The 18,303-nt window shown below is 32.7% G+C and overlaps 2 protein-coding genes across 2 annotated transcripts in view; one reads left to right on the top strand and one right to left on the bottom strand.

Moving 5' to 3' along the window:
- LOC129230035 (vacuolar protein sorting-associated protein VTA1 homolog) overlaps positions 1-18,303 on the top strand; it is a 212,381-nt gene that overhangs the window by 125,289 nt on the left and 68,789 nt on the right. The window lies entirely within an intron of this gene.
- LOC129230510 (multiple PDZ domain protein-like) overlaps positions 1-18,303 on the bottom strand; it is an 80,906-nt gene that overhangs the window by 27,297 nt on the left and 35,306 nt on the right. Inside the window, exons 17-21 of the mRNA XM_054864912.1 lie at positions 15,598-15,618; positions 14,128-14,450; positions 12,353-12,684; positions 6,712-6,816; positions 2,104-2,277 (exon numbers count right to left, since the gene is read on the bottom strand). Coding sequence (XP_054720887.1) covers positions 2,104-2,277; positions 6,712-6,816; positions 12,353-12,684; positions 14,128-14,450; positions 15,598-15,618 — 955 coding nt within the window. The remainder of the gene's footprint in view (positions 1-2,103; positions 2,278-6,711; positions 6,817-12,352; positions 12,685-14,127; positions 14,451-15,597; positions 15,619-18,303) is intronic.

Raw genomic sequence — 18,303 nt, 5'->3', positions numbered from 1 at the left:
ATTGAAACAAATTGCGCAGAGCGCGGAAAATTCTACCCTTTCCAATGATATATAATATTAATATGTGCAAGTAATTTTTCACCCTTTTAATAGGCAATAATAGGCAATTTATGCGAAATTTGAGCTTAAAAAATTAATTATAAAAAAACTAATTTGAATTAAAAAAAGTAAAACCCCAGGTGCACACCTCCAGGACTCGAAGTAACTTTGTACAAAATTTCAAGGCTGTAGGTGCTATGGGGTCTCATAGATGTAGGTCCGCCACAGACTTCCTTCCAGAATTTGTTTGAAAACTTACTTTTATTTACTATAAAGAGATTAAATATTGAAATGAAACTCTAACAACAAATATTTGCAAAATTATGACTGTTTAAGAAGTAAACCAATCTGTTTTTTACAGAAATAAACAAAGGGAACAATACTTTTTTTAGTTAAAAAAGAAATTGATTATAACCTTGCAACACACATGCTTCTTAATAATGATTCCCCCCCCCTAATTAGTGACTACTTAGTTACTAAATGATAGATGGAGATTAATATAAAGTACAAATAGGATTATTCTCAAGCAATGCAAAACTAACGGAATAAAAGAATGAAAATTGTAAAAATATTGAAGTAATAATCATTAAGCTACAAATAAAATATTGCCTATGGTAACACCTGAGAATGTGTTGCAAAATTTGTGATATAATTATAATATAAGGTGGCTGCTACAATTACCCACGGGATAACGTTTCCCCCCCCCTTGTTTTATAGCTTTACAACAGGAAATCCTGGTGCAAACAAAGAGTAAAGTTTTCTCAGCTTGATTTTAAAATGTCAGTTTTGATTACCAGATAATTTTCCATCCAGACAGCAGTCCGGACTAAATCCAAATGTCTGTAACCCTATGTCATGTCTATGGAGCTTTAGCAGGGTGTAGTGCTCATTTTATGCTAATTTTTTTTTTTTTTTTTCAATGCAGAACACTTTGAGGGGGAAGGAAGTTTTCTTGAAGGACTTCAAAGAGTGGTTGCCCATATTTGCATATTAAGTAGGAAAATTCTCATTAAGAATTTCTTGTAAGGGCATGTAATATGACATGACTCCACCTTCATTCCTCCTTTCCAAAAATCAGTACTGTGGAGGAACAGTCATGGAGTCTGGATCATTTTGTGTTAAAGGAGTTGGGAATCATAGACTTGAATGTTTCAGGAATCAGAGTTAGTCATTTTCCTTCTGACTCTACAGCCATGCTCAAAGAGTAACTACAAAAGTAAGATTTGAACACAAGATTGTCTGCTCCCAAGCCAAAGACATTACTGTTGCTCCATAAGTCGAGTTCCACTTCTTATGATTTGCAACAAAAAATGTGTTCATAAACACTAAGGGTTTTATACTGTTTATCAACAGCTTTGGAATGAATGAAAAGCATGTCATTAAAATAGTAAAAATAAAAATTGTAATATGTAACAAAAAATAGGCTTAATGAGGAATCAAAAAAAAAAAAAAAAAAAATCTTAAATAATGAAGTTAAAAAAAATGCATATAAACATTTTATTTTTTACCCTATTTCCATCTGCAGCCCATGAGCAGCCCAATAAGATGAAGTCTACAAAATGTGAATAAAATCTAGTGTCCTTAGAGTGGCCATTTAAAAACTTTAAAATAATGGTGCAGCTCCTGAGATGATTACGGTTCATCTCACCATGGCAACAGAAAGGACAACAGGGAGAATCCTTCACTCCAATTTCAAGCAGGTGTTTTTGCAAATAGTCATGTCCAGTGGCTATATCGAAACAAACAAAACAAACTATGCCAACAAACTGAGGCAATGAATCAGGGATCTTATTACTATATTGAGCACAGAATTTCACTTTCTACCCAAAGTTGTGTCACTTTTCAGTTTGTTTTAAAGAACCTAGTTTGTTCATAAGGGATCCAGCCTAAACAAGTTGATCTGCATGCTCATTTCCAAAAATAGAACAATGAGTTGGAATCCATTGTAGCGCAACACTTTATTAAAGCAATTTTTGTTAAAAAATAAAAATAAAAAAAATGAATAATAAAAATTTTAAATGACTGATACAAAAAATTGCAATTTTCCAACTAAAAGAGAATTACCTCAATGCCTTTGGAGGTGTAAACTTTCCCCTGAAAATCTGTATCTAAAGGTCCTTCATCATCTTCGGACATCGATCGCTGCTTCAGTTTTTCGGCATGGAACGAGGTCTCGGATCGAGGGCTGGGTATGGGGGATGGAGTTTGTGCATCTACTTCATTATTATTAGAAGGAAACTGAAATAAATATCAAGTTAATAAAGAGAAAAGAGAAATCAAACATTTTGAGCAGAAATGGAAACTAGAAGAATATGTAACTGTTATGCAAAAATACTCATTCCACAGAAATAAAATATTTTCATATCACATGCACCACTAAATTTGAAAATTAAGGAAAATAGCAGGTTTCAAAAAATACAGTAGAAACAGGAAGCTTTCCACCCTCCCTTTAGCCACTTGTGCAATTGGTTGCAAAATAAGTAATTTTAATACAAATGAACATCATTCAGATGAAATTTCACTTTAGCGGAACAAAATATTTGTGCTTGGAAAATTAAATAACAATTGCATTATTTCCCCTTTTACATGACATTTTGAGTAACCTGTATTACAAAAACTAACCTGCGCATCCTCTGTAGATTTATCTAAACAGCAGAAAACTTGAATTTTTCATAGAAAAGCAATATTTATTTTTCCTGGAGCAGAAACACGGCAGAGTTGTAAATTTTCTTATATCTTTACAACAAGGACATACCGGCACTCATATTAACTTCACAATTACCCCTTTTTTTTTGAAATGATTGCATTGAAATGTAAAGCACTACTGCTTGATGAATGGCAAGAAATGGTCACTAGTCATCAGATGCCTTCATCAGCCATCAAAGCATCTAAGCTGCATCCCTGAATGATTGATAAAAAGCTATCAACCAAAGTGCCTTAAATCTGCAGTACCTTGGTCCACCCTATAGACTTAAATTGATGTTATACCAAGAACGTCTGTTATACAATTACTTATTGAAATATACTATTCAATATTGTAACTAAATTACTTCCTGCAGTTTAAAATGAAAAATATTAATTTTTTGGGATCAATAGATGTTGAGTCAAATTGTCGAAGTTGGAAAGGAATTTTTTACTAAAAAAAGAAATATAAACCAACAACTCTTTTTTAAAAAGTGTTGAAATTATTAAAAACAAATAAAATCTTTGGCTATTAACATTTTTGCCTTTGAAATTAAATGCATATTTAAGATAGCAAAGGATTTTTAATGAATATTTGGGAGCCAAACAGCCTGTTAAATCCTAAACAGACACAGAGTTCCTACTGAAAAAAGGACTAGATCACTGCGAAGAAACAAAAGCATTAATATTTGCAAAAACATTGTTACACTAACTTGTAGATTATACTGTCTAAACTAGTATTTCCTACTGTTTTCTCTTTTGTTTTACAAAGCCCTTTTGGCAACTTCAAAATTTCAGGCAACCACCGTAACATTTGCATATCATGTTTGTTTGGGTTTTTTAATTTCTTTTGAAATCCAGATAGTAAGGTTAATAAATGCCAAAAAAAAAAAAAAGTATTTTATTAAGCAGTACAAAGACAATAAGCTATAATAAAATACAAAAAAAAAATTCTAAATTCTTTCTTGCAAGATTACTTAATAGAAAACTGCTTAAAAGAAGTCTCCTCAGAGCAACAGTAAGATATCTTAGTGTCATTTCTGGGATTAGATATCTTGCTGTTGCTCTAAGGCTTCGTTGTGCATAAGTAACTGTTGAAATGTTTTCACAATCAGTACAAATTGCATATCTCGTTTTAAAAATAAAAAAAGACCCCCCATATTGTTAAAACCATTTAAAGTCAATAATATGAATAATAGATATAATTTTCTCCTTTAACGTTAGAGGGAACGAACATAAGTTAAAATATATATATATATATGTTATTTTGTGCTGCATCATTTTTCATAAACATAAGTAGTACAAGCAATCAACTTTTGTTTCAACAAAACTTCCAACCTAGAATAAAGTTATTAAAAAGAAAGCATAAGATGTAATTTTTAACATGCACCAGTTCACAAATTAAAAAGAATTTTTTTTTCAAACCCTGTTTCAGTTCAAACATTATGCAAATCATTAAGCATTTGATTTATTGAATGAAAAAAAAAAGGAAGATGCAAGAATATCACATTGCCATGAACTTCCTAGTACTGACCTTACCAGTTTAAAAAAAAAAAAAAAAAAACTTTCTTCCATTTTCAACACATACATTGTCAAAAATCCGAGGTAATTGGGGTTCATGTAACCTTGAATTACTGAAAACTCGGAATATTTTGACAATTCTTAGCAATATTAAAAGTTTCTACTTATTCGGAAAACATAAGGATATGTACCTTTCACTTCCATGTACTAGGGCAATGAAGTACTGCTTTCCCTTCAACGAATTTTGGCTAAATCTTTCACAGCTTGTATAGGTGTTAACTTGTAAACAACCAAAAAATGTATTTTGACTGCCCTTGAATCCACTTAGAGGAGTTTTTCTTGTGATGCCTGTATCTAGTTGAATGTGTGTGTCATGTACCTCACATAGCACAAAAATGTTCACTTATACAAGGCTAAAATTTTGTATATACTTTTCAAACCACATCTGGTTGCGCACTTCCCGTTTTGTTTACAGCTGAGGCAGTGAGAAGCAAAGGGATGTAAGTGGCAAATAAAAAAATTTGGAGGTAACAAGTACAAATGGTAGGTGAACCTCTCCTCTGTTTTGGGGAAAGAATAATACTAGTAGTACAGCTATAATATAAAGCATGATTTTGAAAAACTACTAATGAAAACCTATTTTAAACACATTTTACTCAAAACTTTAAAATGTTCACTTATATCCCTTTGCTTCTCATTGTCTCAGTTGTAAGTTCAATAGGGCTGTTTTCTGGCTTTTTATGGAAAACCAATATTATTTTCACTTTTTTTTTTTTTTGCATCAAAAAATTATCTCCAAAGCATCTCTTAATCAATCTCTAGTAATCCCGAGTATTTTGCGCCATAAAAAAAGTGCTGTTGACATCAACCCAGGAGCAGATACAGACTACCACTGTAGGGGGGTTATGCTTAAGAATGACCCACTCCTCCCTAAATTAATATAGTTTTGGGTACAAAAAATTTCTAAAACTGCTTGGTTGTCAATAATTTTTTTTAATTGTTTGTCAAATGATTTATACCTTATTTTATCTCCTTATCTTAAGAAAGATATTAATGTATTGGAAAGGGTTCAAAGGCAGGCTACAAGGCTAATAAATGGACTTTCTCATTTAGACTATGATTCCAGGCTTAGAAGGCTAAAAATGTACAGTCTTGAGCAAAGAAGAGACTGAAGGGGACATGATTCAGTTGTTTAAATTTATTAAAATGAAAGATGCTACGGGGCTGAAGTTTAGCACTGAAAACAGGACAAGGGGTCATTGTTTTAAGCTATTTAAATCTCAGGCTAACATGGACATTAGGAAAAATTATTATTATAGCAGGGTAGTGGAACCTTGGAACAGCTTACTGGAAGAGGTGGTAATGAGCAAGGGAGTAGATAGTTTTTAAGAGGGCCATTGATCTTCACTGGGGATTGTATATTGACTAGGACCAGTCTAGCTGGGCCCAGATCCTGTTGCTGGTCGTCACATTTGTATTTGTATTTTCAAACAATAATAAAATGTAATTTGCATATTACCAATGCAGTTGTTATGAATTTTATGCGTAGGTTGTATCCTTGTCTTCAACCACCAATTAGTAATTTAAACCTATAGTTTATCTGTTTTTGAACTGCACCATAGCAGCGCAATCTGAAGCCCAGAAGAGGCCCGTGTACCTGATCCCAAAGTCATGATGAATCTCCCCCCCCCTTCACAACATATGCAGGCATGTAATAATAAATTACTAAATTTAGGTAGTAAATGACGATTACATGCCCAAATATATGAGTGTTATCGAAAAAGAGCGGACGTATTGCATTTCCAAAAAATTTTTTAAGCGAAATTAACTTTTAATCCTTTAATTGGCACTGACATGAATGAACAACCAACCATGTAATAGACGGGTCAAAATAGAACAGTGGCGCAACCAGAAAGGGGGCCCACAGCCTCCCCAGAATGCAGAGTTGAATGTTTTTTTTCAAAACCTTTATTATTGATGAGAAGAAAAGAACACGTCTTTGGAAAACAAAGTGATTTTTAAAAATTATAGTGATGTTAGGGGAAGATCTTAATTTCTTTTAAAATAAATCTTTGAATTTAAATTATTCAAAAGTAACAGCTTATTCATCAGCCATCCATAAATGGACAAATAGTATTGTCGGGTATTGAGGAGGGGGGGGGGGCTACAAAAAAAAAGTGCCTCAAATGAAGTGGAATCTCAGTGTTTCAAGACTTGAGTTTTTTGGACTACTGTAATAACAGAAACATTAAAATAACTGAAAATTTCCTTTTAATACATTAAAAAAAGATTTTACTTAAAATCAGGAAAACATGTTTCACATATTTGTGGTATATTGAATGGTCATTTTGAAGATAAAAATACTTTGGTATACAAATGTCATAGAATATCTACCACAAAAACTAGATTGGAAAATAAAAGCATTAGAACTCACATTTAAACACATATTACACTAAACTATAAACATACCCAAGGCACTAAACTTTGTACAGTAAGCTTAATAGGATTTTCAGATTTCTGAATAATTTCAATTGCTTCTTGGTATGATGCATTTTGCAAATCCACATCATTTACCTGAAATACAAAGCAAAAGACTGTAATTACTTTTAATTCAAACTATGTTTAATTATACAAAATTATTAGATACAAAAGATCAATTAATACTAATAAGACGCTAACACAAATTTCACCAGTCATACAACAATAATGATTCAATAAATATTTGGTACAAACATAAGAACTATAGAAATGTTATTTGCTCTTTATAGTCCAGTTGCATACTTAAGGAAAAAGACCCTCCGTGGGAAATTTCGTGAGGAAATTGTGAGACCAATTTTAATGAATTCTTTATGGCCTATGTAACTATGCCTCACCGGGTGTTTTGCTTGAATTTGTGTCAGACCGCCTGTGTGACGTCATTATTCCAAGATGGCGGCTTCACTAGATGTTGATGAAAATTTATGGTTTTAAATTAATTTTGAGGCATATTATGAATTTTTTTCAACTTATATTATATATTTAACACTTTAATATTATTACATTTCAAATTTAAAAACAAATTGTTTATATAAAATAAGTTATTTATTTTGCTATTTTTGATTTTTGATACAGATTTTATGAACTTTCTTAGTTACCAATAGCAGTTAAAAAATATTTTGGAAAGCTTGTACGATTAAATCAAATTTATTATTCCAAAAAACCTGTAATATTATTTACATACACATGTTTTGGGGTTATAAGAAACATTTTTTTTATGTAGAAAAAATTTACAACTTCCGTTACTTAATATCGGAAGCAATGACAATTTTATTTTTTACATTTTATGTACTCTAAGTAATGAATAATTTATTTAAACTCTGATTTTAATTCAAAAATACAGATTTAAAAGTAAACAAACAGTCCTCAATTAAAGTTCTTCATCTGAAGTGTCATCAATATCGCTTTGTTGGCTGGGTGCTTTTCACATAAGTCCCATCACATCGACACACACAAAGTTCAGTGCATGAAATGTTTTGAGATTTTCATTTGCATGAAACAATGCATTTGCCTTTTACACAGCTGCATTGAACTAGTTTCAAGATGAATTCAGGCGCACAAGGTAGTATACATATAACTGAAGCATAGAAGTTGTCTTTCTTTTCCCATCCGAAGTCTGACGGTGATGGTGATTTTGGGTGCTGCTGGTCAGCAAGACGCCACTCTAATACCTGATAATGTGCTCTTAAAATGTATGGGGAAAAAGATGCTCTTGTAGGAGGCAAATTTTCATTTTGAGCCTCTTGCTTGGAAAACATGAACCAACGAAGTTCTTCAATATCTGAAATCTTGGTCAGCGGCACATACACGAAGCAAATAAATCCTTCAATAGTAACTTTATCATTTGCACTAAACTCTTCGGTTGACCCCAGATGACTCAAAGCATCAAGAGTATTTTTGTCTGCCTTCTTATAAATTTTCCAAAAAGATGGTTTCCCTTCTTAGCAAGTGAACCTGTTGTATCACATCCTGATAGAGCATGGAGTCCTAATATTCCTTTAGTTTTTTCTGGTCCTCTAATGCGGTCATAATTCCTTTAATATCTCACTTTCAGTTTTCTTATCTTTTAATACTTTCCCAAATGCTGAACATTTGGGTTGACTTGTCTTTGCAATTTTATAGGACGTTATTTCAGTCAGGGACTGAGGTAATGTCAAAAGGGAACGGGCTGCTGAAAGTGTGGTAAGAGAAAGTGGAATTTTTCTATCCGAGTCTTTTTTCTGTTCATAAAGCTATGCAAAGTACCCTTCCGATAAGATGTGTCTTCAAAGAAATCAATGTTACCTGCAGCATAAAATAAAAATTTTGCTTTTATCAGATCAGGAAGAATATAGATTCCGCCACTCTCATCCATGCGCCTTTATTACCTCATTCGCTATCTGTGTTTCCAAGCGTAGAACTTAAGCATAATCAATCGAAACACCTATTTTATGTAAAAAAAATCAATTATATATTTGCTTCAGGTAGCAGAGTGCATAGTAAGGCCAACACCAACTAGCAAAGGCATATCCCGGGCATGTCGATGAACAGTTTCTTTCTAAGCTTGGTACAGAGACAGTATTGTATACATGAATATGTGTGATAGTCTTTTAGCTTTATTCAGCACAATATTGTTCTGCACCTCATAAATAGAATTAATTTCGAATTTTACGTTGCAGCACCATTTCAAAAACTGACCAACTTCGATTGGAACGGCATCAACTATCTGATTCTGTTCAAGAGATTCTGTAAATCTCCATTTCTGATCAGATAAAACTGCTTTGTGTAAAATTTTCGCAGCTTCAAAGATAGTTCTCATGTTTTTTCCAATGTCTATAAAATCATCTTCTGCATTAGATAGGGTAATATCTACAGTCGTCTTTAAAGATATGCGTTGCGACTCATTTACACTTTTTGGATTACTAAATATAGCGTCATCAATTTCCTCTTGAATGAGATTTTTAATTTCTTTTCACGTTTTATTTTTTCCACTATTTTTATTTGCAATCGACTGATAATTCATTTCAAGTCTGTTATTGTAGTAACATTTCCCTGAACAAGAAAATTATTTAATGCACACAGAAATTCTACGTCTGTTGCTTCATTAGAAACGTCTTCTGACTTTGTTACTACATCAGGATCGCAATTTTTTCGTAAAACATTAAATACATGTTTTTCCCAGCAAGATTTATGGTATAAAATTTTCTTTGCATGATGGTCTTTTAGATCTGTACAGTCACTGAGTTTAATTTTTAAATAGGAAATTTCAATGGCTTTTTTTAATTGCTCACCTGCAGAATCTTTTTTATCGCCACCAAAGGTTTTCTTACACCGCCTTTTCCGAGGCAGAAAAAACACTTATTTTTGTCACCAATGACAATTTTGGATCTCGTTGTGTGTAGCCTACAACATTTTCTTCATGAATGGAAGTAGAACAAGATGGTTTATTTTTTTACATTTCATGTAATTTCTTACTTCTGTTCATACTTGCTTTATGAGTGCACTTCTTGTAGCATTCTGCATGCCATAATGCGTTTTCATTTTTCAATTCTTCTACGGTTACATTCGTTAATCTATCAGTAAGTAATGTATATACTCTTTGTCATTTCATTGTGCTCTCTTCTTGATACATTCTAATACTTTATCATAACCAATGGGTTTAACTAATGGGCACTTCTTAATCTGACAAAAATAACATAGTTTATAATTAATTTGTAGTCTTGATTTTTTTGAAGATGGAGGCAAAGAAACTTGTAAATGAGTTTCTGGGAGAGAAGACATCGTGAATAAAATAGCAGTAATAAGTTACGGAAAAATAACCGTACTTGCAGATTTGCAGACTATTCACCAACGAACCGGCAAACAATACTTTTTCTTCTCAGAAGCTTTATCTTCTACTCTCCCTACAAATTCCTTAAGAGCACCCCTGATGTACGACATTCACATCCGGTCAAAGAGTTTAGGGGGTCAGAGGGTATGCAGGTTGTTAGAATTCTGTTAAACGATTAAACAGTCGAACCTCGTTAAAACGAACTCAAAGGGACCTTCAAAGTGAATTTGTCTCAACAGCAGCTCGTTTTATCCGAAAAACAATAGTGTTAGGTGTGTTAAGTGATTTTAAACAGAAGGACGGGGATCGCAAATGTAGTTCGCTTTAGCAGTAGTTCGTTGTGATCGTGTTCGAATTAACGAGGTTCGACTGTACTAATGTCTAGTGATCTTAGCCTGAAAATTAAAAGTATTTTTAACTGCGAAAACTCACTCGAGGTACTTTTAAAGCAGCTAATTCTGAGAGTCAAAGTGAAAAAAGAAGATTTATCAGATTTTTTTTAAAATAAATTAATAAAAAAATAAATTAAATATTTTTTTTTTAATTTATAGTAAGAAGATGAACTGAATATTAATCAAATAAATTCACCAGAAAATTATCACAAAATACCCAAAAATTAACTCATAATTGCAAAAACTCATCATAGCCGCCATCTTGGATTGATGACGTCATACAGGCCGTCTGACACAAATTCATGCAAAACACCCGATGAGGCATAGTTACACAGGCCATAAGGAATATAAAAAAATTGGTCTCACAATTTCCTCACGAAATTTCCCACGGAATGTAGTATGCCCCCCTACTATTAATTCCTTACACTCTTCGAGATATGACCTCACTGTCAAAGCAAAAATCGTGAAAATAGTGCGATAGGTCTAATTAAGTTGCTCCTGAATAGCTAAATCAGTGACAAAATCATCCAGAGTAATATTTTAATATATATATTTTTTAATTTCTCAAAATTATTTTGCATGCATCCATCACTACAATTGGAATCCCAAGCATTTTGAGTACTTTACATATTTACACTGTTGGACATTAAGTTCATTACTTACCATCCTTCATTATTATCTGTCATTTTGGCAAAAAACTTAAAATAAATATCTTCTAACAGCAAAATAGTTGAACACAAAATCTGAATTCTACTATCCCAAATCTTGAAAGAATTTCTCAATAAAAATGTATTTAATCAGTTTTTTTTTTAAATCTTTTTTATCTAAATTTATTACTATTGATCAAAAAGCTGTCAACTCTTGAAAATAGTGTAAACTGGTTGTGTGAATGTACTTTTCCCTCAATCTTCAGGTCTAAATTACACCAATAAATCTTCAACAATATTATCTTGAAATACACCGCCAGCTCAGTCATTTCCAGCCGAGGACTGCAGTTTCGTGCTTATTAGCACTCATCAGCCCGGAATAGGAAAGTGACTGAGCTGGAGATGGAAAACCTCTTAAGGAAGCCAAGAGTGCGAAACAAACTGGTAGCTAATATAGAATTAGCAAACCAGAAGAGTGATCGAAGCAATGGTTTGGTTCAACTCGAAGATTGAACGCGAGGCAAGGTATATTCAGTAAATTACCGCCCATAAGCCAGGGCTAAAGCAGAAATACATGAAATACACCACGAGCTCAATCATTTACTGAATATACCTTGCCTCGCGTTCAATCCTCGAGTTGAACCGAACCATTGCTTCGGTCACTCTTCTGGTTTGCTAATTCCATATTAGCTACCAGTTTGTTTCGCACCTCTTGGCTTCCTTAAAAAGTTTTCCATCTCCAGAACGAGCATGGCAAAAGGACCTCACCGGTCCTGCAGGCCTCAACATACTGAAGCCTTCAGTCACTTTCCTATGCTGGGCTGATGAGTGCTAATAAGCATGAAACTGCAGTCCTCGGCTGGAAATGACTGAGCTGGCGGTGTATTTCACGTATTTCTGCTTTAGCCCTGGCTAATGAGCGGTAATTTACTGAATATACCTTGGCTCACGTTCAATCGTCGAGTTGAACCGAACCATTGCTTCGGTCACTCGTCTGGTTTGCTAATTCTATATTAGCTACCAGTTTGTTTTGCACTCTTGGCTTCCTTAAGAGGTTTTCATCTCCAGCTCAGTCACTTTCCTATGCCGTGCTGATGAGTGCTAGTAAGCACGAAACTGCAGTCCTCGGCTGGAAATGACCAAGCTAGCGGTGTATTTCATGTATTTCTGCTTTAGCCCTGGCTAATGGGCGGTAATTTACTAAATATTATCTTGGTTGAACTTACTGCAACAATGCGATCCCCTCTGTTAATCGTCCCTTCTCGACCAGCCACGCTATCTGGCACGACATGTTTGATGAAAATCCCCGATAGAGGTGCTTTGGATTCTACATCCTGGACATCGATGCATCCCATGACGACCCCTATTCCAATTTCCTGACCAGCCTCTCGCCACAGCTCCACAGTTCTGTTTACACCCCATTGGCAGCCTACTGCAGTCAACACGGGGCTAGATATACCAGAATTTGGCAAAGGAGAAGATTCTGCAACTATTTCTTTGATTGGAGATTCGGGGGTCTCAGGTAATCCTGGGCTAATCTCTTGTTGAGGTGATTCATCTACAATGAAATGTTCACATTGAATTTTAATAACAAGGAATAAATACTCACAGATTATACCTATTACAATGATAGCATGGGTGCAAGTGAACTCAACTAAAATTTTCTGAAGATAATGTGAAATTTTTGAAAACTATGAAGAAGCTCGACCCCCTCCCCCCTCTTTAAATATGCATACAAAAATCCTTGGAAAAAAACATATTAAAAAAAATATTTTTTTTTAAATAATTTTTTAGTTTTAAAATATGTTGTCAGTCTAAAAGTTTTGGAAACGGCAACCCAATTTTTTTTTTAATTTTCGGATCACTAACATCCCTGAATTATTTCTATAAAAATTATACCTATGTATGTTTTTATGACCACACAAGAATCAGGAAAATATTGTGAAGTGTCAAGGGCAGGTTGTTTTTCCTGCATTGACAGTGCTGACACAGAAACAACTTTTACAAAATTCATTCACTTTTTTTTTCCAGGAAAATGAACACATGAAAAATATGATATACTAGTGATCCTGATTGGTGGTTTTTGAATAGTTCAACCTAACCATATGCATGGTACAAGAGCTACAAAATGATAATGAGATATTTTTTTTTAAAGTTAACTTCTTCTTGGAATAATTTCAGTGATATTTAACAGTCACCAAATAAATTAATATTAGCAAGAGTAAAAATTCATACTTAAATTTAGTGCATGTTAAGTGGCTTAGTTTAAGCAAGTTGATAGAAGCTTACTCAGAGTATTTAACACTACAAGACAGTAGAGCCCAAACTTTTTTTACCTCAGGGTCGCACCTCATACTAAAATGATTCTGACAGGCCAGAAACATATATTTCAAAATATTTATGTTTCTAAAAAACAAGAGAAAACACAGGAAAGAAAATTACAAAGAGTTGTAATCAGTACTTGATACTTATTTTACTAACTGCAATTATTTTCCAGATTTTGTACCATTGGGACTAAGCGTGGTTTTCAATTTGTAACCTTAAACAAAACAGCGGGCCACAAGGATGAGCTATAAGGCTCACATGTGGCCCACAGCCTGCAGGTTGGGGACCACTAATATACTGGCGTGGGAAGGTAAAGGACAGTAGCTGCAAATTTTTTATTTTTCACTTTATTTTTCATGTTTTCCATCTATTGTACGTTAGCATTATAGTAAAAGCTTGCTCATTTGGTTTCCACAGAAAATAAAGAATGAAAAAAAAAAACGCCAAACTCAAACATTTCCCAATTGTTAGATGGAATTCGAAACTTGTTTCTTCAAATAGATCAAAAGCTCATTTCAAAAGCAGATACTGACCTTTACCTTCCCATGGCAGTAAAAGCTTTGCTTTCTATGATGTTCCTTTACAAAAGACCATCAATTTGATTGAACTGAAAAGATAAATGCCAAAATGGCGAAATGTCTCTATATTTGAACAAAAAGACTTATTGCCATAGTACCTTGTACAGGCGAGACAGTGGGGGATGTGGACATCCTGCTGAATTTTGAAGGCACTTGGTGCTTGCTCCCCTGAAAGATCAGCACTCTGTCTTCTATCGAGGGGCACACTTCGCCCTGGTCGCTTCCCTCCTTCATGCCCCCGTCGGACGATTGGTCCAATAGGAGATCATCGGAGGAAGAGTCGAAGTTGTCTGTGTAGCAGAGGGAGGAAGGTGTGGCCAGAACGTCGTCCTCACTCAAGAAACTGAAGGGGGAGATCTGTCCATCCGCATCTTCTCTATCCGGGGTGCTCTTGGAGCTCTTGTGGGGAAAGTAGGGTGATCTGCGGAGTTATAGTATCACAAACTGTAAGTACATTTGTACATGACAAATACTTAAGAGCTAAAGAGGCAGTAATAAGAAAAGTGATACAGGTTAAGATGAACATTATTTTTTTCCTCAAAATGGGATAGGACCTTTGCCAATTTTCAGGTAAATACAAGAGTGTGTTAGAAGTTATTTGAGTCTATTGAAGAAAAGAATACTTAAAAAAGAAAACAATAGCATTAATTAACGCACAAAGTAGCACGAGTACATTTGGCGCTGATTTTAAATAAGATTGAAATTCTTGATAAGATTTTGTACAATTTGCTTTTACAATCCATACTGTTGAACAGTGATTTGCAATAATTCTAGCTTTTAAATGCAATTAAATTCAAAAGCAACAGAATCTGAAAGTATTGGTTACATAATTATTTTTAACTACGTATTTTGTTTTAATTGAATAACAAAAAATAATTCACTGTGATATTAATAATGCAATAAAAGATTAAACTTTATGATAACATGTCTTGTTTATGATAATATGTCTCGTTAAGTTTATTCTATCTTTTCTAACTTGTGTGATATTTAGTGGGGGATATTATCGTAATATATTAAAAATACCATACGCAGACACTTTGTAAATGCATACGTGTTTAAATTTAGAAATTTTATGCAAGCTTTCAGCAGTCATTTTCACTCTTTTATCTAGAATTTCTAATTTATCAAAAGATGCTTGATCACTACAGTTAATCAAGGTTTCACTGTATAAATGGAAAATATTTTTAAACTAAAGTTTAACAAAACCAACATAAAATAAATAAGTTTTTCCAAAATCCAACAAGGTAAACATTTTATAAGCAACATGGAATACTTTAAACTACAAAGATATTTTATTAGTATGCTAAAAATATTTAACGAAAAAATTGTTTTTCAAAAATTTAATTTTCATCTTATTACTATTATACTGGAAAACCATGACAGTGAAAAATTTTCAAATTATGTCCCAGTTTTTTTTTTTTTTTTTTTTTTTTTTTTTTTTTTTTAAGAGAGAGAGAAATATTCCTAATAGTGTTATTAATGAAATGAAAATATATGCAATACATTCAACAAAATATTTTCATGGAAACATAAAACAAGAGTATTTTTGAAGGAACAAAAATATTTACCTGTAATATGCAGGGAACACTCTAGAAAAAGAAAAAAAAGAATTAAAATCCCATTGTTAGAAATTCATATTCTACTAAAATACAAGTTCATGTAAGACAACACCAAATACAGCCTACACATAATGGAGAAATAAAATGACAGACAATCCAATAAGATAATCCTATTAGCAGGTAAAGGTTCAAGGAAGCAGATGGGAGGCTGCACTTAGAGGGCTTCATCAGCAGCTTAAAATAACAAGTCTGCCACGCTTGTAAAAGATAAGAAAAGTACACTCAAAATTTAGATATATTATCAATATTTTAACTCTTTTATCACAAAAAAAAGAGACCTGCCTATTTGTTTTTATATATATATATATATATATATATATATATATATATATATATATATATATATATATATATATATATATTTAATGAATTTGTACATTTTCGTTTATTCTGAAAATTTTTGATGCGGAAATTAGTGTCAGAAATTTTGGTAATCGAAGACTTTGGTGCAAAAAGGGGGTACATATTTTAAAATTTTCAAAAATCAGAAAAAAGGTTTAAAACTTCCTATTTAAAGATGTCAATGTATGCATCAAATTTGCAAATGCAGAGCTGTCTGATTCCTCCACTAAGGATGTAGCTAGTTTAATTTTTAGTACTGTATTACCCTGCATTATCCGGCATGCCACGAAATTCGGGGGTTACCAGATTTTCAATAACACCTGCCCGGTCCTTTCCGGCATGCTAGAAAAATCGAGGTTAGGAAAAAATAATACTTTAAAAACATATGTTCAGCTTAAAAACGAATATAAGTATATATATCTTATTAGTGTTAATAAACAGTTTAATTTTGTAAAAATATTTACTAACAATGTCATTTGTTATTTTAACAAGAAAAATACTGTTTCATAACAAATAATTTTATAAAATTAAACAAATAATTTTATGAAAATTAAATTAAAACCAAGCCAACATTTAAGCAGTAAGTTACCGCCCCTAAACCAGTGCTAAAGAATTTACCATAGCTATTCAATGAATAAAAAATAAACTTACCTCTCTAAAAGGAACCGAAAATAATTTATTTAAAAAAATTGTGAAAAAATCGCAGTAGCAATGATTGCTTCTGAATTGATTACTTTATTGGCATATAATTAAATCTGTTAATAATGACCTACCATAAACAAACACATATTATATGCAATACACAATTTTCTTGAAAGAAGTTTACTTTCCGGATTTTTTTTATTTTTCCTTACAGTGGTTTGCTTTCAGGTAGGAACTGGAAGGGGACATTTGTTTTGTAGCAAAACAATCCTCAAATTATCCGGCATGATGGCAATTTCGAATTTCCCGGCATGCTGGTCAACCTCGCTTTTTTCCGGCATGCCAGATAATGTAGAGTAATATAGTAATTATAACTCTAATGTTTTAAAACTTAAAATATTTGTAGCATCATTGAAACTTTAATATAAATATTTAGTTTTTACTGTTTTAGTAAAATGTTTTTTTAGTTGATATTATTAATGCAGAGCATTAGAAAGTGGAGAGTAAGTAACAATAAAATAGCTCATTGGTTTTGGTTTTAACTATTAAACATCAGATGTAACTACTAAATAGCAATGTCTTATGTTTTTGTCAATTATTAAGAGAGAAGAATACCAATTTTGTTAAACTATCAGAATAACAGAAATTGAAAGAGAAAAGCTATGATTAGTGTTTAATATAAATGTGAAAAATATATATATAAAACACATATTACAAACATTACCTGTTCTCAATCTTTACAAATGTCATTTGAAATTTTTTAAACTGTCAAAATAATAATAAAAATGAAAAGCCTAATAAATATTTAAAGTCTCAGTTGGATTAAGTACAAAATTATATTTTTCTTTTGTACATTTTTAAAATCCAGCAAATTTTCTCAGTTTATGTGCTATTTTAGAAGGTTTCCTCCAGTTTTGGCACAGTTATGGCAAAAATACTATTTTGGCAGCAAAATGAAAAACCCAATTTTTAAGTAAAGTTTTGAAAGCATTTTCTTAGATGTGTTGGCAACACTAACTTCCTTCCATACAATTCCAAAAAGAAAACAGAAGTCAAGAAAAATAAGCCATGAAAGAAAACAATTTTGGAAAAGAGTAGGGGGAAAAAATAAAACCAGAAAGCAATGACAACATAAGAGTACTAAGTGGAGAAAATAAGCCTTCATAAAGTTTTACTTTGAAGCAAAAATTCCAAAAGTTCATTAAACAAAAAATTGTGTTTTACATGTTCATTTACAAAGTTTGCTACATCACTTTTTATTTGAATCTTTCTAAAAACCTGAAATAAAAACAAAAAAATTCTTTTAGATTTTTTAATGGTTTTTACTGCCTAGTAAAAATTTGCCACGGGGGCTTGATCAGTAAGACGTTAGGATTTGTGGCTGGAGGTTCCCAGATTTGATACCAACCGGTTGAAGATCCTCTGTGTGGGCTTTTAAAGCCTGGTGTGGGTTAAATCTGTTGTGGTCAGAACCTCCTCCATGATTATTCCGAATCAATACCTCTAGGAGTGCTAGAAAAGGGTTACTCTACTCCTGGTCTGGGTCAAAAAAAAAAAAGAGCTGTCTTCAGGGTCCTATCCAACCAGTTAAGTCAGGTGTAGGTATTCCTAAGTATTAGAAACCCTGGAGTGTAGATTGGTGTCATGTACAAATAAATGCTATTTTTCAAT

This window comes from Uloborus diversus, chromosome 9 (assembly GCF_026930045.1).
Source record: "Uloborus diversus isolate 005 chromosome 9, Udiv.v.3.1, whole genome shotgun sequence".
Lineage (NCBI taxonomy): Eukaryota > Metazoa > Arthropoda > Arachnida > Araneae > Uloboridae > Uloborus > Uloborus diversus.
This window is presented reverse-complemented; position numbering and strand designations above follow the sequence as displayed.